Consider the following 25,864-nt stretch of genomic DNA (forward strand, 5'->3'; position numbering starts at 1 on the left):
GTCGACTCGATGAATGTGGGAAAAACTGTTGATATTGTGTTATTTTACTAAAGACATCTCAGGGTGTTCATGATCTTTTTCTCCCAACATTAACTGAATGAGGAAAAAAACATTTATCAAGAAATAATAACTATAATCAGTTTTCTGGTAATTTTTTGAGTGTGCGGTAAATCTGGTAAACGTTTTTTTTATAAGTGATGCTTATTTTTTGGATCATTTTTCTGCTCTGGCCTTTTTTAGATCAAATTGAGCCATGAGCTAAAGTAAGTTTGACACCCTGTGTCTGGATTGTTTTAGGTTTGAGCGGCTCATTTTTGAAGGCATAGACCATGGACATGTCCATCTTCTCTTAGATATGATAAAACCAGATGTCACTCACCTTGCTCTGCTCAAAATACAAAAGAAACACTCACAGCAATGTCTCCCAGTTACTCAAAAAAAGGTACAAACTTATTTGCAAGTAGTTTCATGTAGGAAATATTGTGTTTGTACCAAACTACGCCCGCCAACCAAAGGAAGTGTGCGGCTACTGTTTACATCCTGTCACAATGTCACGAGCTTCTTTTCTCTGATAGAGGGAAAGTTTTTCAGTGGAGAAAACGACTTAAAAAGTCACGTAGACTGGAGGCAATTGTGCATTTCCAGAGGAGCTCTAATTCTCTGCTGCAGAGCTGTAGAGATGTCTGCCTTCTCCTCAGTATAGCTGAAATAAATTGCACTCGTCTCGCGGTGCTCGGAGCACAGTTCCACGTAGGAACTGTTTTCTTTCTACCAGCCGAGAGAAGGACATAGCAGCTCAGCCGAGGGGGAAGCCATTAACGTTCACATCCTGTCACCTTGTCAAAAACCTGTCGTCTTTGGGTAGACACACACTTCGACACATTCTACCAAACTACACCCGCTGTGATATGTGTGGCGAGTGTAGTTTGGTAGAAAGAAAATAGCTTGAATGTGAAACTTCTAATGACGACACTGACGCTGAGTTTTTTAGTTTTTTGCTCGTTTTGTGGTGCCTTCAGTGCTTTTTAGTTCCTTTATTTTCAAGAGAAGTCAGACATTTCCAAAAACCAGACCACTGACAGAAGAACATTCTTTAAAAAAATTACTATACACTTTTCACCTGAGATGGACAAGATGCTGAAATATGTTGTGTTTAAGGTCAGCGATGCAGGGAAGGACCAACTTTCTGTGAAGTTTTACTCGCCTCTCTGATGTTTCCACTGACATGAGAGCGATTAGAAAATCACATGCGTTCCTTTCAGGGTTGATCTGCCCCTTTAATAAATTTACTGTTTGAACATTTAAATGCCACATCAGGTGTGTGTGTATGCGTGTGGGTGGGTGCTTAAATGCCACATCAGGTAATGAGGTCATCAGTCTGCTGTGAGTTTGCACTGCAACAGGCTGCTGTCCTCAACTGCACGTGGGCTTGCTGTTGGTTTGAGAAAAGGCCTCGTTTTCAGCCGGTTTGTCTCCCTCTGCAGATTGATGCCGAGAGGTCGTCGGACCAAGTGTTCGCCCAGATCTGCCGCTCGATGGAGTCCGGGTTCTGATACCTACACCTTCACACCCCAAAAACGCAGTCGAGGAGGGTCCATCTAAGAAAACCTTCTCTCTTTCTCTCTGCCGTCACCCCAAGGAGACTCACTCGCATAACCTCACACCTGCGCCAGACTCATTGAACTCCAGTGGTATGCATGTCTTACCTGCAATCAGTGAAACCTCTCGCTCTGCTTTTTGACACTGACAAAGCGCCTGGTTGTCACATTCTGCTTCACAAAAATGCATCCCCCCACCCCATCCCCTCTTCTGTCTCTCTCTGTAAAATCAACCTCAATATATGCTGCCAACTGCCACACCAAGGCAGATAACTGTACTGAGAAAAATAGCAGTCCCTGCTGTGACTGAGAGCATGCTGGAAGTGAAATCTCGCCACCTTCCCACCAGAGGAGCTGAGCAAGGTTCCCCCTACCATACAACAAAGTGGAAATGTCAGTGTGTACTCATGCTCTCACGCACAGCACCTTGCTTCTTATTGTAACAAGCATGCAAGAGTTAAAAGTTAAGCTTAACTGCCTTTTGTGCATTAAATTTAAAAAGGAAAAAAAAAACAGAAGCAAATAAAGAGTATTAAGATTACTGCATTTGTATGTTTCCAAGCTCATCGTACAGGTGCGTGGTTTGGTATTTAACATTCAATAAAGCCAGTGCATTTGCTAAATGGAGCATTTCTGAGTGTGTCCTTTGGTGTGGTGTGTAGCGTGCAGTATCAGAGCTGAGCTGACAGCGCCATCTGCTGGTAAGATCACAACAAAAAGGCAATTAAGTGATAAGTGTAAGAGGTCAAGACAGGTGAAATTCCCCTTTCTGTCAGGATAAAGTTTAACTACACATTTAATCTCTGAGATATCTACACATAAGAAAAAGGAGTGCAATTTAACAGAACTTTTTTTTTTAGTTTTTCAACATGATGAAGAAATGCAGCTGTAACTGAAAGAAAGTTGAATTTAAATTGGAAGAAATGCATGTTAAATTTCAGGAAAAGTTTCTGTTCATTCACAGAAAATATCCTGTTACTTTTTACTGAGCATCTGTTATTTAATTACTTTGGTGTAGTATGAATGGACATGGTGGAGGTCTTTATCAGTAGGAGAAGATGCAAAACTTATTAAAATAAAAGTCCAAAATATATGCACCCTGACTTATTTTCCAAAGATTTTTACGCCCCTCAGGCCTTATGTTTTAAACCCCTGGTTTAAGAGTTTAGCGTTTCAGTTAAAATACGCAGAAAGATCATTTGGACATGTAAGAAGTATGACAAGAGGGGAGGGAAAAAAAGAAGCACTTTCACATCTTCCTGACAAACTTGGGTCAGGAAGAACAAAATATCAGCACTGTTGGTTCCAGCAGGTGGAAAGAGGCAGAAAATTAGCTGTCACACAAAGTGCTTCTCTCCCAGTGAAAGGTCACCAGCATGGCTTTATTCTGCAAAAGGACATTTCCTGTGTTTCTTTCTTTCCACAGTGAAATTGCAGAAGAAAGTCTATAGAACACTTGCACGAGAAAAAGCTTCACCAAGAAGCACTTAAGATTTAATTGACAGCAATAAAAAATATTTTACAGTTAACATTTTCATTCAGGTTCTCAGGGAGACTCAATTACTCAGCATCAATGACAGGTCTGCCTCATTATGGCCAATATTAAAATTGCATCCAACCCCACTTAATGTGACAGTTCTAATCTAGAATTTTAATACACATCATTTTGAGCTTTTATTGCGCTTTTTTCCTTCTTGGGTGATTATCTATCCATCCATATTTTTACTCATAACTTATTTTCCTCATTTGTTAGAACTGTACTCACCACTTTATAAGCCAGCTAAAATTCAAGCCCTCTTGAGGGTCCCTTTGACTTATCAAAAAGCTCAGGATTCAGGCTAGTTCATCTACTCTTGGTTCTGTGTGATCCCAAGCACAGAAGCCACACCCACCCGGTGTTCAAAACAGCTGTTTCAGAAGAAAGCTGGGTTTAAGGGTGTGTGAGGACTGAACCATGAATCAACTAAAGCTATTCTAGCAGAGTCAATATCAATTACTTAGTTCCTAAAAATGATGTGAAGAATTTGCTACCAGTTTGCCAGGATTCAGGGTTTGATATAAAACTGAGAAAAACGCAGATTAATGCTGCTGAACCAAACTCAGGGTGACTTTGATGGCTGATAACAGAGGAAGCACAGATATAGAAAAACTTATTTTCACATACTTTTATTTCCACAGTTCTCCTAGCATTTTTTAACATTATTATTTTATTTTTTTTTACATAAGAACAGACTGTTATACACAGATATTGAAGCAGGGCAAAGGGGGTGAGGGAAAGAGACAAAAACCATACAAAATGGTGTCTACTCAAGCACAACAAAATCTATGTGTATAAAATTGTGTGGGTTGTTCCACTGTGGTGCGCCAACCACTACCTCAATTATTTATCTTTTTTTAAATAGATTAATAAAAATACAATCTTTTAAATGGACCTTTAAGGTGGACTGCAAAATTAAAGATCTAGAGCCATGATGACTGGATCGATAAAGTAGGACAGTGTGGGTCAACGGAGCCACGCAGGAAGGGAGAAGTTGTGGGCAGGTTAAAGGTCCCTCCCCCCCGCCAAAACAACAGCCTCTTTTTTTTTTTTCTCTTAAAAATGGCACACAGCATCTAGCGCTGGCTACTTTTCACCATACACTTGTACACTCAACATGATCAACAACGGCACACACTGGGGGCGGAAAAAGAAGAAAACAAAAACGCAGTCTTGTGTATTTTCCGTTCATACGCCTGCCTTCGGAAACGTTTGCTCTCCGTGCTGTAGTGCTTCTTGTTAGACATGTTTTAGTGGAGAGAGCAAAGGAAAGGGAAACAGATGAAAGTTTGTTATCTGTGTGTGTGTTTGAGAGGTGAAGGGGTGTTGAGAGCAGCGTTTGTGTGACAGTGGTCGTGATGGCTCCATGCTGAAACATGGGAGCTCGATCCGTTTTAACACATACAGATTTGTCTGCAGAACAAAATGTGGATCTGCAGCCTGGGAAAAAAAGAAGAAAACAAATGAAAAAACAAAAAAAACCACTGGCTTCAACCACAGTGTCTGCTGAACTTCACCTGCAGCGCCCCAGACGTCTGCTGAGGACACCGCGGCTCATAAATACTCAATCTACGGATACCTAGCTAGAACATTTTCACTCTTGCATAACACAGAGACCACATACACGCATAAAACCACCTATGTGTATCTCAGTTGATGACTTCACAGTCCACTATGACGTGCTGGTTGGCCACCCATCACCATTAGGTGGCGCTTCACCAGACTGATCATCAATTCTCCAGTTTTGAAGCAGCACAGGGAGGTAACTGGAGGGCGATGGGGGGGAGAAACGGGGATACAGGACAGCCCTGCTGGAGTCACGGAGCTCGGGAATGTCGTGTGCCTTCTACTTTCTTTTTTTGTTTGTTTTTAAAAATAGTGTATCATTTTCAAATCACGGATCCGTTGAATAACCTGGCTGAGGTTGAGCAGGGCTTCCCCCCCCCCCCTTCTCTTTTTTTTTCTTTTTGAAATATTTATTGAGGAACCGTCATGGCCACCCTTTGCTCAAGTCAGGGAGGTCAGTTACCAACAGCCCCCCCACCAGCAGCACTGGTCTGCTCTGAGGACCCCGGCTGTCTGCCTGCCTAATGGCCTTCCTGCCTGGCGGCGGGTTAAGCGGTTATCTTGGACTTGAAGGATGGAGCCATGCACAGAGTGGCCTGTGGGATATGTGGAGAGAGCCTGGAGCTAGGGGTGCCTGGGACCCTGTCATCTGTTGGCTGGGAAGTAGTTGGGGTCCAGGTAGTTGTAACCTGTGCTCTGCGGCAGGCAGTAGTCCCGGTCCAGGAAGGTTTCTGCCTGGTACACTGGCTCCAGGTGGTGGTTAGGCTTGTGGGTCTCAGTCTTGAACAAGCTGGAAGATAAGGAAAGGATACTGTAAGAACCACATATAAGCAATTTACCAGCAAGTACATTTACTTTGACATATTGGGTCTCACACTGGAAAATTTTCACTGAGGGCTGTTTCCCCCATAGATTTCTATAGAACTGGAAGCCTTTTTATAACTACACTGCCACTGTGGCAGTAGCTATTTAAAGAAATGCACATTTAAGGCACTTCAGTACTGTCTTTCTTTTTTAGACCCACGAACTACAGCCATCTTGCGTTCCATCTACCATCTATGGTAACTACACGCCATCAGACAGGTAAATCACGTGTTGTACTGTGAGATTAACTTGTAGTGCACAAAAAGGAAAACATGCAAAGTCAATGATGACTGCAGGAACCTAAAAGTTTTCTGTGGAAACCCTTAAAAAATGACACAAAAATGGGGTTCAGTTTAAACTAGCTTTTAGTGGGGGGGGTGAATGTTATTTAGTGAATGGCATACCACAAACAAATGCAAAACATCCTGTGGTTTCATTTCCTCCATGTTAAATGTGTTAAAGTGTCAGCAATATTTTCATCATGGTGCAAAGCGACCAGCACTGTGTATGACTGGTTGGTAATAAAGGAAGTGGAGCTGACCAGTCGGAGCAGTTGGAGCAGAAGTCAACAGAGTTGTCAGGCGGACAGTCCTGACAGTGCCACCGCACACCCAGGATGGGCTCCATACCACAGACGTCACACTGCACAAAACAAACACAAACGTATTCATCGTCCGCAGAACACACTCCCACAAAAGTATGAACATATTAACACCTTCTCTACACTACAAACTTGCTTCTGAAGGCCTTGGAGTAATTAAAAGAATTATTATTCAACAATTCCAAGTTAAGTTCATTTTAAAGCTTTGCAGCTTAAGGCGGAACTACTTCCAATATTTCACAGCCTCCAGTAGTTCTATTGGAACCTGTTAAAATATAGTTTTTACAGTTTATTTATCGTCTTATGACAACACATTAAAAAATAAATATTTCCTCTGCCGCCAACTTGAATTTTTTTCCAGCTCAGGCTGCGACTTAAATGCATAACATTTTGAGGGAACATGTATATGCAGATTCCTGATCTTAATGTCATCACCGCGCAGTCTTTACCTTATAGCCTATGTGCCGGATCTCAGTCTTATCCTCCTGGATCTCCTGGAGCTTCTGTTTTTTCAGACGTTTCAGCTGTAAAAGCTCTTTGTATTCTGGCAAACTTCTCAGCTCCACAGGTACACTCTCTTCATCCTGTTCAGATAAACAGGATGTTGTTTGACAGTCATCAGGAAAACCACGTACATAATATTTCCTCAACAACTCCAAGGATCTAATCTAGATGCTTTTTACCCTGCAGACTTATTTACAGCCCGCAGCGATCAGTCTAATTTTAGCTGGACACAAGCAACGTATCGATAAGAGAGTACATACTGTCTTTCAGCCTAAAGAACAAGAGTGAAAAATATGGTGTCCTTTACAAAGACACAGCTACCTCCAGCTATTTGTATGAAGAAAAGAATAAAGCAAACAAAATGCAGCATTTTATTTTACAACAAAAGCATCACACTTCTATGTTTTGACAAGGAACAGCTTTGTGAGTCCAGTTAGGCTGCCGACGCACTTTCCCTCAGCAGACTTTCAATCTTCCTGCAAACACGACCAAAATAAAAGACAACCTGGTGGAGTGAGAAATTACTGTGACCCTTGCTGGCAACACCTTTTTGACTTTACTCCATACCGGCTGTGTCAGAGGTTTCGTTAACGCGCTGATGGAGACGGCAGCCTGTGTACTCAGCAGGCTGCAGCAACCTGGTTTCACTAAAAGGTTACTGCCATCAAAGGCAAGAGAAAGAAATGTCAGCTCCTGGATAATGGCGAGCACCAGGAGTCGCGCAGTTCAAACAGAACGAAAGGAAAGTCTGGTCAGGTCCCCTGCTCTGATTTAGGCATTTTTAAACAGAACAAGCAGCCGTGATTAGAGTAAAAATCAAGAGCTAAATGCTTCCCTTCATCCAAATGTGCTAAAGTGGAGCTAAAAAGAACAGTCTCTAAAAAAGCATACGCACGAGAGCAGAAGAGGAACACAGGTGCAGTAATTGTATTTAAAAATCGCTTTAAATGATCTATTCAGGTATAGAAACAAATTCCCAAAAGCCTGTAACACATGCTTTTAGCAGTCTTTATCCTACAGGTCACTGCTTACATGAGAAGGAAGAGGGTAAGACTGTACACAGACAGAAAAGAGGAGGAGTCATGAGGTTCATTATGCAGTAAAGTAACAAATAAAATGGGAAGAATCAGTGAAAACATGATAAGTCACAAGAAAGACAATAAACCTTTGAAAGAAGAAAAAACACTGAAAGACAAAAGACTGACCGAATCATCAGCCGAAGGGTCCTGCACACTGTTGTAATATGCTGAGCGTTCATCGTCTTCATCCATGTAGACTGGAGGCTCGTAGGAGGTCAGGAAGGTGGACGGCCGGTACAGGTGTTTGTTAAGGTGATGCTGCCGCTTGCTGGATGCCTGGAGAATAAATAGGGTTCGTTAGAAGAGCGTAAACAAGGCAAATATAACTAGCAGTTAACAAATTAAGTATGTTTGTTGTCTCTAAACTACAGGGTTGTGCAATATGAATGAAATTAGTATTATACTATTATAAAACGCATCCCTGGTGGTTATAGTCTTGGTGTGGTAGTTCATTCAAAACCAGATATAATCGAATGTAAACATAATGTCCAATTTAAATGGAAAACAACAACTGTAACACAAGACAAAGAAAAGCTTTAATAAATGGCAAAAAAAAATGAAGACAATCTTTGTTGATACTGTCAGCACATCTACAGTGATATCAGCATACGGTGGCTGAAAAGTACAGAGGGACTGCAGCACAGAAGAGATGTTTGAAGCAAACACGAAATGGATGACATTGCATTATTTGTCCACTTGAGAGCAATAAAAAGCTTCGTTTCCAACATCACGTTTTATCACCCTGTTTATATCTTTGCCAGCAGGCACAGAGTTTAATCCAGTCTCCAGCGAGTGCCACACAAACTCCCATTCTTATCATTAAAATACCATTTAACTGAAAGCTGATATGACCACAATGAATTAGTTACCCAGCATAAACTTTAATATTCAAAGGCAAAACCATTACTTTCAATGAGATTACTTATTCAGTATGGCTATAAGGGGGGTAGGGGGGGGGGGGGGTAGTAATTGAGTTACCTTTTTAGTGTACATGCACAGGTTGGGTGTTCTTCCAGGCACAGGGATACCAGCTTTTGTCAGTTTGATGAAGTACTTTTGAACCCTACTGGCAACCTGGAAGGTTTTAAAAGGGAGATGCCTCTGTTAATCATTTCCAACTGAGGAGCAGCTGCTTGAAGCAAATGAGCTCTCTCTCTCTCTCTCTCTCTCTCACACACACACACACACACACACACACACACACACACACACACACACACACACACACACACACACACACACACACACACACACACACAATATCCAGGTACTTGTAGGGGGTGCAGTTAACATACAAGTCAGCCTGCCTTTTACCACTGACAAGCGTACACTTTTTCAATTTAACAGTTTGTTTTTTGCAATTTCAAAGTCACAACAGGACAATAAAAATAAAAGGAACTATGCTTTTTTGAGCTTCTATGAGATCAAATCTTTCGGTGCATACATCTGCAGATGTGTAAAGAAACCAAATATTCTAAACTAAGCTGCTATAAAATGTAACTTAATTGAAGTTGATCCTCATTTTCTTCGTCACCTGTTTTGCTGTTCGATTGCCCAACTCATCAGCAATCTTCTGCCATCTTCTGGATTCGACTTCCTCAGGTGGGAATTTAACAAGAAGCTGCTCCAGTTTTTTCTATCAAAACACACAAAACATCAGGTTTAAATTATTGCTTCATTCTTTAATGTTTAATAAATCTAACAGAGGTGTTTTGTTTATTTGGTGGGGCGTTTTTCATTAGAGGGGATAAATGAAAAATACATAGAACTGATCACCTAATCATGGTAAATCTAAATTAAATCTATTCAATTCAATTTTATTTACATAGTGCCAAATCACAACAGCAGACACCTGAGGGTGCTTTATATTTCATGATGAAGTCCTACAATAATACAGAGAAAGCCCCAACAATCAAATAATCCCCTTGAGCAAGCACTTGGCGACATAAAGTGCATAAATTAAGATGTATTAATAGCGCTATAGCAGTTTTAAACAGGTCTTAAGTATTTATTTTCTGAATTATGTTTGATTTCTATTTTACTTGCAAACATCCAGTTTTATGACGATCAACCTATAACAATCTGAACCACTCTTATGACAAATTGTGGCAGCGTGCTACAGAACATACAAGCTCTTATACTCTTGCTACCTACCTGTTCTTCCACAGTCCACAGCTGGTTAAATGTGTCGGGTTTATTTGGATGACAAATCCTCCCCCTGATCATCTGTCAAAGCACAAAAAGTGGCAGCCATGTTAGAAGACTGACACAAGACAAAAAATAATGGGCACACCACCATTTGAAGAGCTCTTTACATATGAACTGCCTGGCACGCTGAGTCAGTCAGTTTGACAGAGAAAGCCTGGCTGTCAGATGTGACTTGAGATGTGTCATTGGGAGGATGCAGAAAAACACCAACTCTTTTGAGTGACAAACAAAATCCTGTTAGGATTCAGAGAGTGTAGTCTGAGAAAATGCTAATGTGTCTGCACAAAATAAACAGGGAGAGCAACAGAAATAATCAAGGAGTTGTTTTCTTAGTGCTAAGTGCTTTGCCACGTCTAATCCCAGCAATCAATTAAAAGTGAAACCTTGCTGCCGATACCATGTGGGAAAACACACACGCACGCACACACAAAACAGAGGCTAAGAATAAGACTTAATCAGAGGAGTGGGGGAGAGGTGTGCTCCTCATGTTTCCATAGATACCATCCTTTGTGCTCACATGCGCTGCATGTTTAACCAAGAAGTAAGAATAATGGAGATGAGGTTGGAGGAGGTGTGAAATAACGTGACGATTTGTAGGGTGACCTGCAGGAGATCAGTGACTCACCAGCTCCGACTCTTAGAAACTGATGTCACAGAACCTGCACTAATGATATACTGGGAGATAACTGCAGCTGTGATGGCAGCACCTTGTGAGTGTTGTGCAGAATCTTTTAGTAAGGACACTGAGGTGTACCTGCGTTTGCCTGCCGTTCTCGGGCGCGTCACTTGTGGGTAGGGAGGAGTACATTGTGGAGGATTCACCTTCCTTCTTGGGCTCAATGGGACTTTTTGGTCGAAGAGGCAAACCTGGATAGGGAGAACAGATGTTTCCTTTGACAACAAGAAAGAAAAAAATGCACATACACTTGGTAATCAATCTATTAACAGCTCAAGTCATTCACACGTGCCTTTGTCAAAGATCAACTTTAGCCGCCTGGTTTTCCGTTTCTTGTCGCAGAATTCTCTTTCAAAATCCCCGAGGCCTGAGGTGTACTGCTCCCAGGCAATGTCAGGGAGCTGGACAACATGCTGAGGACACGGCAAGCCTAGATTCACCTGAGGATCGCACAAATCAAGGGCCAAAGTCAAGTTGAATCTTTAGCCTAGTTTTACTGAAGCACATCACAACAGGAGAGGAAAAAGACATCCACTATAGTTCCCCCCCCCGCCCAAAAAAAAAAAAAAACCTCTACTGGGAATGCTTTATACACTTGAATCTGCTACTTTTCTGCTGTGCACTTCCAGGCTTTGTGCACAGCACTGAGCTGCACCAAAGGCATTGTTACCCGTTTTTGCAGCTGTTCCACAAAGCTGATGGGATCGGCAAGCGCCTCTCTCTGATGGCGCGCCAATGTTTCAAGGTCCAGGATGGCCTGCGTGCGCTGAGCCTCGAGAACTCCAATAGTCTGCAACAGTCTCTGATAACTGACACAGTGGGGAGCAAGGTTAGACAAGAGTAGAAGGAAGACACTGCTTACATTATTTAACCTGACACTTGCAATGCTGCAGTGCATCAAACTTTTAGACCACACACCATGCATAATTCAACAATGTTGCTGAGAACCTAAACAGTTGCACAAAACATGACCCATTTTCAAAAAGTTCCAACCTATTCTGCAAAGAAAATATAAACGGTATAACTGACTCCATCTATGTGATTATCACCACAGTGGCTGGAGACTATGCATCTTCTTAAACCAGATGCTATAGCAAAAGCCTAACAAGTGTAGAGTTACTGATCTAATGAAGCCCATTAGGGACTCTAACTGCACATCTCTCAGATTTCAGACCAGGTATCAAAACCTGTGCATGACAAACATTTGGGTTTTGAAGCACTTCAGGAGCCATGAGTGACCTTTCCTCTCACACTCTCTGGGGCAATGGGAGAACTGCAAACTGAGCTGTCAATGACTAATTGTGCTAGTGACTCAGAGCCCTTACAGTGCGAGCAGAGCCCCAGGAATTGACAGGAACGTGACAGCATCCTGCACAGCTATAACGTAATGCAGGTGCTCAGTGGAGCAGAGTGGATCAATCTCTACTAACACAACATGAATGAAAATCAATGCACAGGACACAATTTCTACGACAGAAGTCAGCTTTGTTTAAAGTTGTGTTGGGCTTCTTGGCTTGTACAGCATCCACTTGATCTATGCATCGATGAAAATTCAGTCTGTCTATGCATTAGTGGCACCAAAACTACTTTCTGTGATACTGAGCGACTGTGATTCAATGTATTAAAAAAAGAAAAGAAAAAGAAAAAAAAATCTGCAAAAGAAAGCAGTGAGAAGATCCATTTTGAGGGAGACTTGGCTCTGCTTCTCACCACTCTGGACACTCTCCAAGTGTCCAGAGACAAGTCTGGTGTTCCATTGCCACCTACTGGGCCCGAGGTCCACTGACAAACATCACTGCCAAAGAAAAGCTGGCCTGTACAATATTGGTGCAATGTTAATGTCTGATAATTGAGAACAGGGATGTACTTAATATGTTTAGGACAGAGACATTCGTCAAAATCCACAAAACTGGTGCAAATATAGGATGTATGAATCAAATTTGTGCCAATTCTCCATGTTCAGCAACTCCAAAGTGCCTCGTCATGCCTTCCTAAAAATGACTCCTGGCTGCATTGATCGGAGGCTTTGAAATTCTCTTTACTCAGCACAACCAAACCTTTATCAAATTATCAGGTAACACAAGAGCAGTGAAATCTTATTCTAAGCCACTATCCAAATATGAAACATTTACGGATATTAAGTGTTCAAAGACAAAAGAACCCCAGCAGATTATGTCTCAAAGTCCTCCTCTACCCCTCCTCCTGTGAAGATGTACAGCAAATCAGACGACCTGCCACAGCACAGTTAGCAGAGCCTGACTGAGCGCGGCATGGGACGTGTCCACCAACATAAACATCTCATCTTTCAGGACAAATAACAAAAAAAAAAGAAAACCACAAACAAAGATCAACACTGAGAAATCCTTTCTCTAAGAAACAGCTCAACGTACCGAGAGAAGAGATGACAAGAAGCAATCAGCATAGTAATTTTACAATCTCCTCGGGCTTTGGAAGAGTGACAAGTGGCAGTTAATTCACACAATAACAGTCCCAGATTGAAGGTGGAAATTAACTGCTGAAACATGGGAAACCTAAACAATAAGGCGGGAGCTATAGTTAGACGTTCCCGCAATTACTGGTGGACATATTTAAGCATTCTGTCTGCGAGTTGGTGGTGCAAAAACCCACGAGCTTCAACAGTAATTCAGCTTGTAAGCTTGAAAGCAGACTTGTAATCTGCTTTCCAAAAAGACTGCTCAATGTTTTCTTTTCATTATATTTACAATGTATTGTTTGTTTGTTTTTTAAACTCTCTCCATTCTAACGTGTGATGCAACCAGGATCTTCGCACAGACTTCTGTGGGTGTATTCATCTTTATTGCACTATAGTACAATTTCTGAGCTGTTTGTCACTGACTATGTTTGGCCCTTTTGCACTCAGAGGCTCCTCTTTGGCGTTTCCATACATTACTGCAGTACAAGATCTACTTTTGAAGGCTTAACTATACAATGTTTATATGTATTTTGTACATATCTTGTGTAAGAGTGATAAAAACCTCAAGCCAGAAATAGGTGAGATACACTGCCCTGCTATATTCTTATATATTTCATACAGACTTGAACAAGCTCCTCTATAGTTGAACAGGGCCTACATTGTGAATACTGCTGAGAATCGGGACTAGGGCTGGGCCATATCATACCGTTCACGGTAATACCGGTATAATGTTGGGTAACGATAAGAAAATGAAATATTGCAATAGAATATGGGTAAAACGCGCATGCGCAGTGCCTTTGTTTTCATACGCACATGGCGGAAAAAGCATGGCGGCAACGCAGAATGAGAAGTGCAAAAGCGGATCGTTGAATGAAAATGATGCACCAGAATTGGTTTGTAAAAATGCTGCAACTTCAGTGGTGTGGAACTGGTTTGGCTTTCGTCCGTCAGATACACAACAAAGCACTATTTTTGGTAGAGCATGCTAGCCGCACCGCTTGATGGATTGTCGGAGCATTACGGCTATCGTAGGAAGGAGCCTCGCGGAGTGATACGTACTGTGCTTCAACATAATATTACCGTATTGTGTGTGTATAACCTCTTTTTAAGTTTTGTGGATATTAAACATGGTTATGCTGAGGATATATCGGCCAATTTCCACTGGAAATGCCTTTTGGTTAAACTGTCAGCAAGGAATTTGCATTTGCACTGTTACATTTTTATATAACTTTAATGCACATAAAAAAACAGCTGCTTGTTTAAGTGAAAATACATTGATCGTGTTTTTTGCACTAATAAAGTTGTGGAGTTGTAAAGTATTTTGTCTCGTGTCAATTATATCGCCAGTTATCGTTATCGCAAATTTTCAAATGTATATTGTGATAAATATTTTTGGTCATATTGCCCTGCTCTAATCGGGACCATTTTTATTCGTTTAGCCTTTTTACCTAACTGTTCTTTATTTATTTTTTTGTTTGTTTGTTTTTTGATGACTACAAAGCATATTTGTAATTCAAGATATACAGTAACCACCCTGCTCTTTTTTTTGACTGTTAATTCACATCATGGTATAAGGTTCAGTTACATGTTCTGAATGGACATTACATCCATGTGACTGGATCCTTCAGGGTTATTGAAATCATTAACAGAAAAGGAAGAAAAATATTACTCTACTTGTAAAATCTTTGCCTTTTTTAAAAAAAAAAAAAACTAAATAGTGAAATGTTTTACCTATTCAGACCTCAAATGTATCAAGCCAGGGGGTTAGAGGTTTTCAATAAGGAAAGGTCATAGGGTCGCTTCACTTTAAAGAGTCAAAATCCAAAAACAGTTGTCATATCATTTGTATATAAACTTAAAAATGCTGAAGCATTAAAAACATTAGAATAATCTTGGAAAAGAAAAACCCTTAGTACTTCAAATGCATCGCTGGTTGATCAAAAATATATTGATAAACATTTGCAAGAGCTACATCAACAACAGATTAACAGAGCATAATCCACAGGGGAGCTCCCACATACTCTTTATTGTGTTTAAGAGCCAAGTGGTCCGACTCGAAGTAATACACGTCTGGCTCCTCTTCCTCCTCCTCCTCCTCCTCCTCCGCAGCCTGGCTTTGTGTCAACTCCTTGCTGTGTTTGGCCTCTTTCCCCTCTATAAATCCACCATCCTCACCACCTGCCCTGTCCCCAGGATCCCCAGACACCGGCTCCTCATTGGAGTGGCCAATAGAGTCTGAGGGAGCTGGCTCTTCCACCATAGGGCAGTCCTCCTCCTCCAGCCCAACCACCACCTCCCCCTCTTCCCTCAAGGGACCATTGTCTCTGGGAGGAGAGCTGGGCTTGGAGGAGCAAGCTTTGCCACTGGACACAGCCCTTCTGGGTGAAGTCCGCCGAGTGTATCTGTGTTCGTAGAGCTCTGTGAAAGAGGTGGATGTGCTGGAAATAGAAGGGTTGCACTCTGGCTCTGTGGGGGAAGGAGGTGTTGTTAGTGGGGATGTGGTTTCTCCTGAGTTGCTGTTGTTGTTGTGGATTGGACTACTGTTCATATTAGTGGTGGAAAAGGAGGTGGAGGCAACAGATTCCTGCACTGGTGTCAGCAGCCGTCCATTCGTGTCGCTCTCACTATCCATCACCTGCTCCTCATGAGCCAGACAGAACGAGTCACCTACTACGTCAACCTCCATCTCCTCCACTTCCTGCTCCTTGGCCACTATCAACTCAGGGACAGAATCATCCAGAACACCCTCAGATGTTGGTGCAGATGAGGATGGCAATTCTCCTGAGCCAGAAACCTCCATATGCCCAGGGACAGAGTTTCTACAAGGCACAGCGGGATCAGGGGATGAGGGAGTCCCTGTCTGACTGCCGTTGAGCAGTGACAAGAAATTAGTATCAGGGGTGGGATTTGAACTAGACTTTTCACCAAGCGTGTTTGATTCCTCTGTGTTATTTTCTCTGAGTCCATTAGAAGCTTTGTGGGCATTTGGGAACTGAGAGGCCCCATCACACTCCACATGACCATCCTCTGCATCGTCCCCTGTGAGCTCACCTTCCTGTTTACTGAGGATAGGTGAGGCAGGAACTGTGTTAGCAAAGTTCTGGCTGGGTAATTCCTCACAACTGTTGTCCTTGCTAAGCTCTGGGACTGAGTCAGGACTTTCGGGTTTCACAAGCTCAGGGTCCTTCTCCTGTCCCTGAGACTCTCCAGAGCGAGAGCATCGCTTGGCCCTTTTAAATTGAGGAGAGGCATCCCGCGCCCCGTTCCCTCCATCACAGTTCTCTGACTTTTCAGGGCTAATGTCTTTTTCTAAACATGACTGGCCTCGCTTCCTGGAACTGGTCCATTGATCGGCCTCTACCAAAGAAGCATCAGAGTGAGTTACATTTCCCTGCAACAAGGCCTGTTGTTGGCCATCATGCGAATAAGTGTCCGGTGCCTCATCATGCTTTGTCTCCTGTTTAGCATCCTGCTTTGACTCCTGCTTAACGTCTTGGTTTGACTCCTGTTTTGTCTCGTTTTTTGATTCCGGCTTGACGTCCTGTTTGGTGACCTGCTTCGACTCCGGCTTGACGTCCTGTTTGGCGACCTGCTTTGACTCCGGCTTGGTATCCTGTCTGGGAACCTGCTTCGACTCCGGCTTGACATCCTGTGTGACGTCCTGCTTCGACTCCGGCTTGGTGTCCTGTTTATTGTCCTGCTTCGACTCCGGCTTGACGTCCTGTGTGACGTCCTGCTTCGACTCCGGCTTGGTGTCCTGTTTGTTGTCCTGCTTCGACTCCTGCTTGGCGTCATGCTTCGATTCCTGCTTTGTGTCCTGCTTGTTGTCCTGCTTCTTCTTGGGCGAACGGGCCCTTGGCAGTGGAGACACTGAGGTCTCCTCTGGCTGGGCGATGCTGCGGTTCCTGAGGGTTCGACCACAAAAGTTCTCATCCAATCCATTGAGCCCCACTGATGACCTTGTGACGCGCGAGGAACGGGATGCGGCCATACTATGGCGAGTGCCTACAGTCTCCTCATCTTGGTGCTCTCTCCTCTGCAGCCAAATGCGGGCACCTGCAAGATACACATGGAGAAACTTGCACTTAAATGTCAATATAACAACTGAAAGCTATAAACATATGCAGCTCACTGTTGCATTAACATCACAGTTTCCAGTTTGACTGGTTTCACTGGACTTGCATGCTAAAAATGAATGCATGAACAGTACCCTGTGGTGTTTCAAACAGAAGCATGTACCAGAAGGCCTTTGTTAAATACCACTCGGGTCATTGCTCACACCAGAGGGGTATTGATTTATTCTGTCATTGTAGCTAAGCAACACCTTCTATCCACAGGCAAATCTAGATGTCTTATACCAGGTCAGTACACAGGGAATAAATTCAAAAGGGGGGGAGATCTTACACTCGCACAAGGAAACAATCATGTCAGATGTTCCTTTGTGCCTAAATGATCAATCAGTCTGTACACACGCCTCAAATGGCACAGCTTTGAGGCTCATCTGTATGTGACTACAGCTCAGCAAGCATTTTAAGATATGAAAAGACCACAAGCACAGAAACAAGGCGTTTAAAAAAACAAAGCCATCACACAGATTATTACAGAATGTCTGTTACAGCAAGGGAATATGTATTTCCTCCTTGCAGACATTTCTGTTTTTTGTCACAAGTAAAATAAATGTAGTTTAAAGGTTGACTGATTTCTGACACTATAATTCTCACATCCAATTCAACAGAGATAGCACTGCAGACACTGTTTTGTCATCATACACTGCAGGCCATTTAACTCTTCATAACAGGTGTGCCAACAGGCTGCTATCCTTCCAAAACCTATCACAACATACAAAAATTAAAATCCTCTGGGAACAAAAATTCTACATATAAACCATCATCTGCATATAAATGGAAAGCCATTTTGTGCCTTTTAAAAATAGAGTAAAGGGGGGATGAGATATAGGGAGAAAAGCAGAGGTCAAAGTATTAATCCCTGTGGTACCCCACATGAAACTAAAGCTGAGGATGATCTGAAATCCAAAGGACTTGCACAAAACGTTCTCTCAACCAGGTAAGACGTAAACCACTGAAAAGCAGTACCACGAATACATAGTTCATAGTACTGTTAGTAGCTAGTTATTACACATGTAATATTACACATCAGGCAAAGTGTCTTCCTAAAGTCTACCCATATTTTTTCTCCATATACAAGAAAAAGTCTCAAATCATCTTAATATTTCTCTTCACCTCTCTCTGATGTGATCCATTTGTGTGGGTGATGGCCGACCCGCACTATATTGAAAATACAATAGCAACTCATCTGCAACTAAATGGTAAATAAGCTGGTTCTTATACAGTGCTTTTCTACTCTACTTGAGCACTCAAAGCGCTTATACACCCAGTTACGCACATTTGTACAAGCACTTTTTCTACGTAAAAGTGGTTTTTTTTTTAATCTAACATTCAGCCCCTGATTATCTGGTGACTGCAATGAAAAAAATCTTTTTGCTGTCGGACTGCAAGTAGCTGCGGCAACCAACTGGTCACCAAGAGAATGAACCTCAACCTCTAGGCAATCCCTTATGGCTGCAAGTCAATTACAAAGGTAACCTATCTCCAAACAAATTGTCGTCTGACTCTCACTGACTGCAATCACTCTCAAACAGACTACAGTGCAGACACGGAAAACTGGAGACCCGACAGCCAAGTATTCATTCCTGTCATCCTTCTCTCAAGTTCACCACCTGGTGCACATGGATAGTTGGTGCATTATAATGTAAATTACCAAATTTCACATGGACCCTAGCAGACTGTCATACAGTTCATAAATACAGACAGCTTGCCAACACATTGCAATCAGTCTGAGTCAGTCTGCACTGATGGGCAAAACTTAACTGGTTGTAGTCTGATAGTATCCCTATATAAAAGCAAGACTGCCAATCACCGATATCATTTTGCAGTTAAATTGCCATCCCACAGCAACTATGTTACAATTTGTAGAGGTATTTATTAACCCGTTTTAAATCTATGAGATTCTGATTCTGATTTTTAATGTGAATTTCTCTGTATATAGATGGCAACGGATTTGCTATTTTCACCATTTATAACAGTGAACTGTTGTATTGTCTCAAACAGATTTCATGTAAATGCTAACTTGACCCAATTGATTCGCAAACTTATAGCAAACCAAATCCATCTTGTTGCTCTTTTATCATCATTTTGATTGACTAAAGTTGCTTCGAAGACGGCAATCAACTGTGAGTGGTTGCAGACGTCATCATCACCTTTGAAGCAATTCCACGGCAGCACGATCAGAAGTTCATTGCACACAGCTGCAATAATTTTAGTCATGCTGCAGCCTCCAACCACTGTTTTTTCACAGGTGATTGCAACATGAGGAGGGAAAAGGAGAAACTAGTGCCACTATTAGGGAGTTAGGAAAATAATGGTTGAGTCGGGCCTGATGTTATATTAAACATAAAGAATGATTCCCGGCCTCTTCCTCAGGCAGGACATCGTTTTAATTTAACACTGATATCAGCAGAAACCCAAAGCCAAAGCATCGCTATTAAATCAGTAATACAAAAAACTGGATCACTGCATCTCTAATAAATTCACACATATAGACAGCTAGTTCTTGTTTCACTCAGCATTATTTTCTTTATGCAGCATATTACATAAAGATCATGGAAACAAATTAATACAATTTCTCTCTCATATATATAAAAAAAGTCATGGAAGCATTGAAAAAAAAAACGAAGGAGCTTTCAAATTGTAATTACAAAAACAGTTTACACTAGATTATGTTGTCTTACAAAGTTATTAAAACAAAATAAGTCAATTAACTCAACAATCAACAACTAAAAAAAAAAAAACATAAATACCTTACTCTAAGTACAAAGTATTAATAATCAAGTTATAATTGCCCACAGAAAAATGCAGCTAATGAAAGGGAGATTGTAAAGTTCCTGCTCCAGTTAGAAGACTTGCTGCTGACACATCCTCTGCATCATGGTCCAACTAATAAATCTAACCACAAGGACAATAAAAACACAACATGTTAGAGGTCATATTAAAGTGACATTCAGCAAGGTATGATCTCACTGGATGTCCTTTTATAGATGATGAGAAACAGTAGTAGCCATATATCTTGGGGACAAATTGCATCAATTAGCGCCATGGACTAGGTGCTCATTTACATTAACTCCCAGTACATCAAACTGTGAGCCGACCTCCGTCAAAACTGATTTAGAAGCTCCTTGTCTCCCATACTCGGACAGTCCCTCCCTTTTCCCGCACTGTGCTAACACAGCACCATCAAAGCCACAGAGGCTACTCTGGCTACAAATACATTTTGATAATACTCCTTCAGGGAGCTAACAATAGTCACCTGAAATGAACACTACCACATGCACATATTACTCACACTCTGCTAAAGAGCCCAGCTGAGAAAACTAATGTGATTTGTCCATGCATAAAATAAAAGAGAAAGAAAAGCAGAAAACGGGGAGCCGGAGGAGCAGGAGGAGCAGGTTTTTTCAGACAGAGCGCTCACCCTTTGACTTAACACGACAAAACTAATTAAGCCGGCTCATCTGTCATGCTCCCAAAAACTAGGAAAGCTAATCACTACATCAAAAATAATTAGTGCTACAGCTGGGCTGAATAACTTTATAAAACATTTGATCACACTTCCATGTTCCTAATAATTAACACGTTCCTGGCTTAACTCACAGGACCTATCTTAATGGTTAATATTAAGTTCAATGTTGCATTCAGGTACCAGATTTCACAGTTATTAAATTAAAGTCGTCATTACATTGTAAATCTGACTAGCCTGGCCAACATCAGGTTCAAACTACAGTCAGACATGCCTAGCAGAAGTGCAATGACTGGAATGTTATAAAATCAAGTGACTTGCGTATTTTCCCATCCCGGCTATTACCGAGTGGGTACAGACGAAGGCGTTCTAGAGTAACAAACATTAAACATCCTCAGTGACATGACTCTCCTTGGCTGTGGAGCCTGTAGTTAGCAGGCATTAAACTACTCGCCACAACAGTGATTTCCTAAAGTATAAACACTGTGCAAGTTAAAGTGTGTTTATTTTATTTAAAAGGGACATTAACATGAGCAAATGAGACACATTTAGAGGGCTTGTTCCATTTCCATCTGCAGTACCCAGCAGGCTAACTGCATTTAGAGAGAGCAAACAAAAACAAACAGAAAAGAGCAAGAATTATTTGAATGTTAAAAGATGTTACCATATAACATATTAAACGAACATTAAAGATCATTTACAAAACAGCACAGACAGAAAACAACACGAACATGACTACTGAACCAGAGGCGGTGTCACCGTTACGATGACACCACTGCCTATTATGACAGCATTTTTGATTATCCAGGAAGCAGTGATTTATAAAAAAGTATGTTGTCAGTTCTGTGGGTGTAGTATTCCAGGTATGTGCTGCTCCATAAGAGAAAACAGTCTGCCCAGAAACACTTTCTCAAAAAATACAAAAACAGTTTAGATCAGTAATTGCAAAAACTAGCAAATATAAATAGATTTAAAGGAGACAGAAATTTACAGATTGTTTATGTTGCAGGGTTCAACATAACTAATGGCTCTATGGCCTGGGGCCAGTAACTATATCTGATTAGTCAGCTGCTGGTCCATTTGAGTGTTTCCATCACAGCAAAATGGATGAAGCAAACATTCGATTGTCCATCTTTTTTTTTCTCAATGTCAGTATTTTCACCTTGTAGTCTAAAACAGTGGCTTTCAAACATTTTATGACCAAGTCACACCAAAAGGCAAGCCTTCATACCATCTGTACTATCTTCCAGTTGTCTTTTAAGTTGTATACTGTCAGATGACAGCATTCTGGATAACACATTTTCAGCTTCTGCAACTACAAGACACCTATGATTTAGATCATTCCTTTTTAGTGTGAAAAGCACCATGCATTACAATATAGTTGACACAAAATCCCAAGGCACACCTGGATTTGCCCCAAGACAAACTAATTGGGAGTAGGGCTGGGCCATATTATACAGTTCACGGTAATACCGGTATAATGTTGGCAACGATAAGAAAGTGAAATATCGCGATAGAATATGGGTAAAACGCGCATGCGCAGTGCCTTTGTTTTCATACGCACATGGCGGAAAAAGCATGGCAGCGAATGAGAAGGGCGAAAGCGGATTGTTGAATAAAAACGGATGAACCAGAACTGGTTTGTAAAAATGCTGCAACTTCACTGGTACTGGTTTAGCTTTCGTCCGTCAGATACACAACAAAGCACTATTTTTTGTAGAGCATGCTAGCGGACCGTCGTTATTACCGTGTTTTTTGGAAAATACGGCACACTTAAATTCAATCCTTTGATTTTCTGAAAATGAAGCATATGAAGCTATTAAAAGAATGCAGAACTTGTTAGTGCCACAGGAAAACACTGAAGGCGGCTACGACTGTGAAGCAGTCGTGAAGCTGAACCTTCACACACTTGCAACTAAAAATAGAATTGTGCACAAGCTAAAATGCATTTCAAGGTTAAAATTATATAAGGTTCATTCCAAAAAGTGCTTCTTTTTTCGGTAAAAAGGTTGATGAAAACAGTCATTATAACACAGGTGTAAATTATGGTGGAGCTGCAGCTTCTACACACACCCCAAGAAGCAAATGGGCAGTGTTTGCTTCCGTGGTGGAGCCTATACCTCCTAACATTTGTTTTAGGGGTTTTGTTAGCACCTACCCAAAACAGAAATCTATAGATTCTGCAATATTTTATAAATTAAGCTACTCAGCCATATATAAAAATATTAAAGCGTAAAATGTCTGTCGTTCCCCAGGGTACATCACTGTGTTAACTTTTGCTGCAAACCAAACCTGCTTGGAAGCAGGTTTTGATGGAGATTACAAATGAGTGTGTGTAAAATCGCCACATACTGACAAATAAATCCTACAGAAAAAAGGATCACCACTCATGGAAGAAACCTGAGACCGCAGGGTAAAGATAGTCTGAGGGTCTTAAGTTTTTCAAGAGCCCTGATAAGAATCAATAAGAAATATAAGTTACCAGAATCCACTTTAGTCATGCTTTTTTCCTAATTGCAACAACTGTTAAATGATTCTATTGTTCTATAAGTCTTAATTATATAATCCTGATATAGAACACCAACTTGTACTTAACCTTAAAAAAAAAAATCTGAGAAGGAAGGATGAGCCTACTTTGAATTTATGTTATTTATTTTGTACTTGCTCTTAAACAATTAAACACCACAGAGGCTGCAGCTGTAAAAATAAGGCTATAACTTTCCTGCTTTCCTTAACTTTCCTTTCCTGCATGTCTAAAATAAGAATTTAATGGAATATGCAGTAATCTGTCAGAATCTCACGTGTTAATGACATAGCCACAATGCTGATGTGTCTATTAACTTACACGGTTACCATTTTTCCAACTTTCCTTCCATGCTTCAATTAGGCTAGACTTTATTAATATAAAAATCAGTGGCTGTGCTGACAGCAGTCCTGTCCGTGTTTGCGGCTGGTCAGACGCTGCTGCCGCCACCATATCTTTCATGTGAATACACACATAGCTAGACTTGGAAACCTCGAGTCGACTGATCAACTTAATAACCGATTTTATCTGACTTCTTAGCCTGATTGTCTAGGAAATCAAACTCTTTTATAGGATGCTTCGAGCTTTTATACCCACCTGAAAAAAAGATATTTTTTTTGGTGATAAACCACTCTGTGACTAAACTGCTCATAAGTCATGCCAGCATTACAGCCATTATATCAGACTAAGAGTCACAAGAAGACACTGTTTTGGTTCATTTGCATTTTCTCTCTCCAGTATATGAGAGAGTAGACTCAGCCAAGGATACATGCTTGGGATTCATGTTTGCTTCCTATATAAACATTTGACTGTGATGTATTCTTCTCCATGAAATAAGATGTATTAATCTCTTGATCTTTCTAGAAACACACCAGCCATTAAACCCACAGCTGCCAATTTACCACAGTAAGGTGTGACAGTGTTATTTACAGTACTAACACCATATTGCAATGTACAGTCACCGATCTTGACACGCCGAGATCAATTTGTACTCACAGATATCCAGAGCATAAGCAAAGATTTTGAGTGTGAAAGACATTGTATGTAATTAGAGGACCCATGTGTTACTGTACTCAAATCAACCCACTTCCTGCCCCTCTCTAAAGCGCTTGTTTGGTTGTAGAGTTATGTTAACACGTGGTGTTTTTGCCTGCACTGTCTTGACAGATGTCTCATTTGCCATCACATAAAGAAGCACTGCTTTCACTAAGATAGCAAGCCTGTAAACTCCCAAAACTGTGCACTAATAATAAACACGCAACTCACAAGCAAAGTCAACTGTTAGCAAACCAGCTAATCTAAAAGTGGGTAACAGAGTTTGGCATGATGCATGTGTTTTCCGATAAATAAACGAGCTCTGTGCCATTTTACCGTCCTGCTGGGCTCATCGTCTCCGCTGCCGACCTGAAGTTCAGCACTTCCACTGGGCCTACTGGCAACCAAACATCCGCGAAGTGGTGCTGGTGCACATTCCGATGAGAATCGCTCAAATCCCTACATCTCAGCTAAATCAACTGCCGCGAGCTCCAAGCCCACGAAGTTGGGAGATACGAGGATGCTGTTTAAACTGACGACGAGACTGGACGGGGGCGCAGCAACAGCAGCAGCACGTGCCAGCCGGCTGAGTTGAAGACTAGTTTTTGCAGCAAAAAAAAGTTCACGATTAAAACTCACGACCACACGTCTGGACAGAAACAACCCAGTTATTTCACAGGGAGATTGCGAATGAGCTAAACGTTAGCATGCTCCAACTTCCAAGCAGACCTCAGTTGACCTAGCATGCCGTTTAGCGGGCTAACCATACAAAACTAACTTACCGTTAGCTCTTGGGGGTTAATTAAAAAAATATATATATATTAACACTTGAGACACCAAGCCGCAGACTGTGGCACCACCAGAATGAAATTATAAATTATTATACACGCTCCCCGTGACACTCAACGGACAAGTGTGCTGCAGTCTAACGGAACATTTTCCCCTCTTTCTGTTGTGCTCGACTAGTTAGCCAAGTTGGCTAACGTTACCTGTGCTAGTTCTCCCGTTAAGAGAAGAATCGTGGCGATTCCTGATGAAGCCCCTCTATTACTGACACCTAGCACATGCTAGCTAGCGCGACATCAGACAGGGGCGTTAAAGCCACAAATAAGACAGCACGTAGATGGAAGAAATCGCCGCTAACACGTTTTCGCCGAGGTTTATATGTCCAGCACTGAGAAGTAGCATGATTAGCAACCAAGCACTTAGTAACCAGCTAGCAGCCGAGGCTAGCCGCAGCAACCTGGCATTAGCTCGCCGAGCTAGCTGATTGTTCCGCGCATAACTTTGCCGATGTATTTGTGTACTGCCAGCAATGGCGGTCACACACATTTTGAGTGGGCTAATAAATTCAGGTTCTGTCGTTTGCTCCACCACAAGCAACGAACTGGAGGCACACTTCTAAACAGCTTTTGTAGCTTAAGAATTACACATACCTCACTTCCGTAAATTTGCTGCACGCTCGGCCGCAGCCATGTTTTCAATCCAGTCAACTAGTCGGGGTGTGTGAGCAGCAAGCGCTCTCTCGTCAAAATGCAACACTATCCTGTACATTTTTAGAGTGCCTCTCACTCTGCAACATTTCCTAATTTATGGCTTATTGACACTTTAAGGAGAAACAACATGCAGTTTAAGAGTGACACAA

At 41.6% G+C, this 25,864-nt stretch overlaps 2 protein-coding genes across 4 annotated transcripts in view; one reads left to right on the forward strand and one right to left on the reverse strand.

Moving 5' to 3' along the window:
• The window catches only part of ak5 (adenylate kinase 5), a 118,855-nt gene extending 114,236 nt beyond the window's left edge, over positions 1-4,619 (forward strand). Inside the window, exon 14 of the mRNA XM_085141446.1 lies at positions 1,485-4,619. Within this exon, the coding sequence (XP_084997572.1) occupies positions 1,485-1,553 (69 nt within the window). The 3' untranslated portion in view covers positions 1,554-4,619. The remainder of the gene's footprint in view (positions 1-1,484) is intronic.
• Positions 202-25,776, reverse strand: zzz3 (zinc finger, ZZ-type containing 3). Of its 3 annotated transcripts, none has more exons than XM_085141434.1 (12): positions 25,656-25,776; positions 15,089-17,123; positions 11,304-11,442; positions 10,926-11,073; positions 10,712-10,824; positions 9,904-9,975; positions 9,284-9,385; positions 8,728-8,823; positions 7,876-8,025; positions 6,616-6,750; positions 6,107-6,207; positions 202-5,491 (listed from the first exon to the last, which is right to left on the reverse strand). In XM_085141434.1, exons 2-12 carry the CDS (start codon positions 17,056-17,058, stop codon positions 5,347-5,349), a joined length of 3,171 nt encoding a protein of 1,056 aa, XP_084997560.1. In that variant the 5' UTR covers positions 17,059-17,123; positions 25,656-25,776; the 3' UTR covers positions 202-5,346. The 3 variants fall into 3 exon arrangements, with proteins under 3 accessions (XP_084997560.1, XP_084997562.1, XP_084997559.1); XM_085141436.1 differs by lacking the exon at positions 25,656-25,776 and adding an exon at positions 25,209-25,649; XM_085141433.1 differs by lacking the exon at positions 25,656-25,776 and adding an exon at positions 24,556-25,649.
• Between the last annotated feature and the right edge of the window lie 88 nt (positions 25,777-25,864).

The sequence above is a fragment of the Neolamprologus multifasciatus genome, chromosome 18, assembly GCF_963576455.1.
Source record: "Neolamprologus multifasciatus chromosome 18, fNeoMul1.2, whole genome shotgun sequence".
NCBI lineage: Eukaryota > Metazoa > Chordata > Actinopteri > Cichliformes > Cichlidae > Neolamprologus > Neolamprologus multifasciatus.

Bases quoted from the DNA above. Each gene is read 5' to 3' on its own strand.
- zzz3 (XM_085141434.1), bottom strand. From the start codon at position 17,058: ATGGCCGCATCCCGTTCCTCGCGCGTCACAAGGTCATCAGTGGGGCTC. The intron at 11,074-11,303 runs GTAACAATGCCT...TGCGATCCTCAG, and splicing joins TGGAACAGCTGCAAAAACGG to GTGAATCTAGGCTTGCCGTG. The intron at 6,208-6,615 runs GTAAAGACTGCG...TGTTTTGTGCAG, and splicing joins TCCGGCACATAGGCTATAAG to TGTGACGTCTGTGGTATGGA.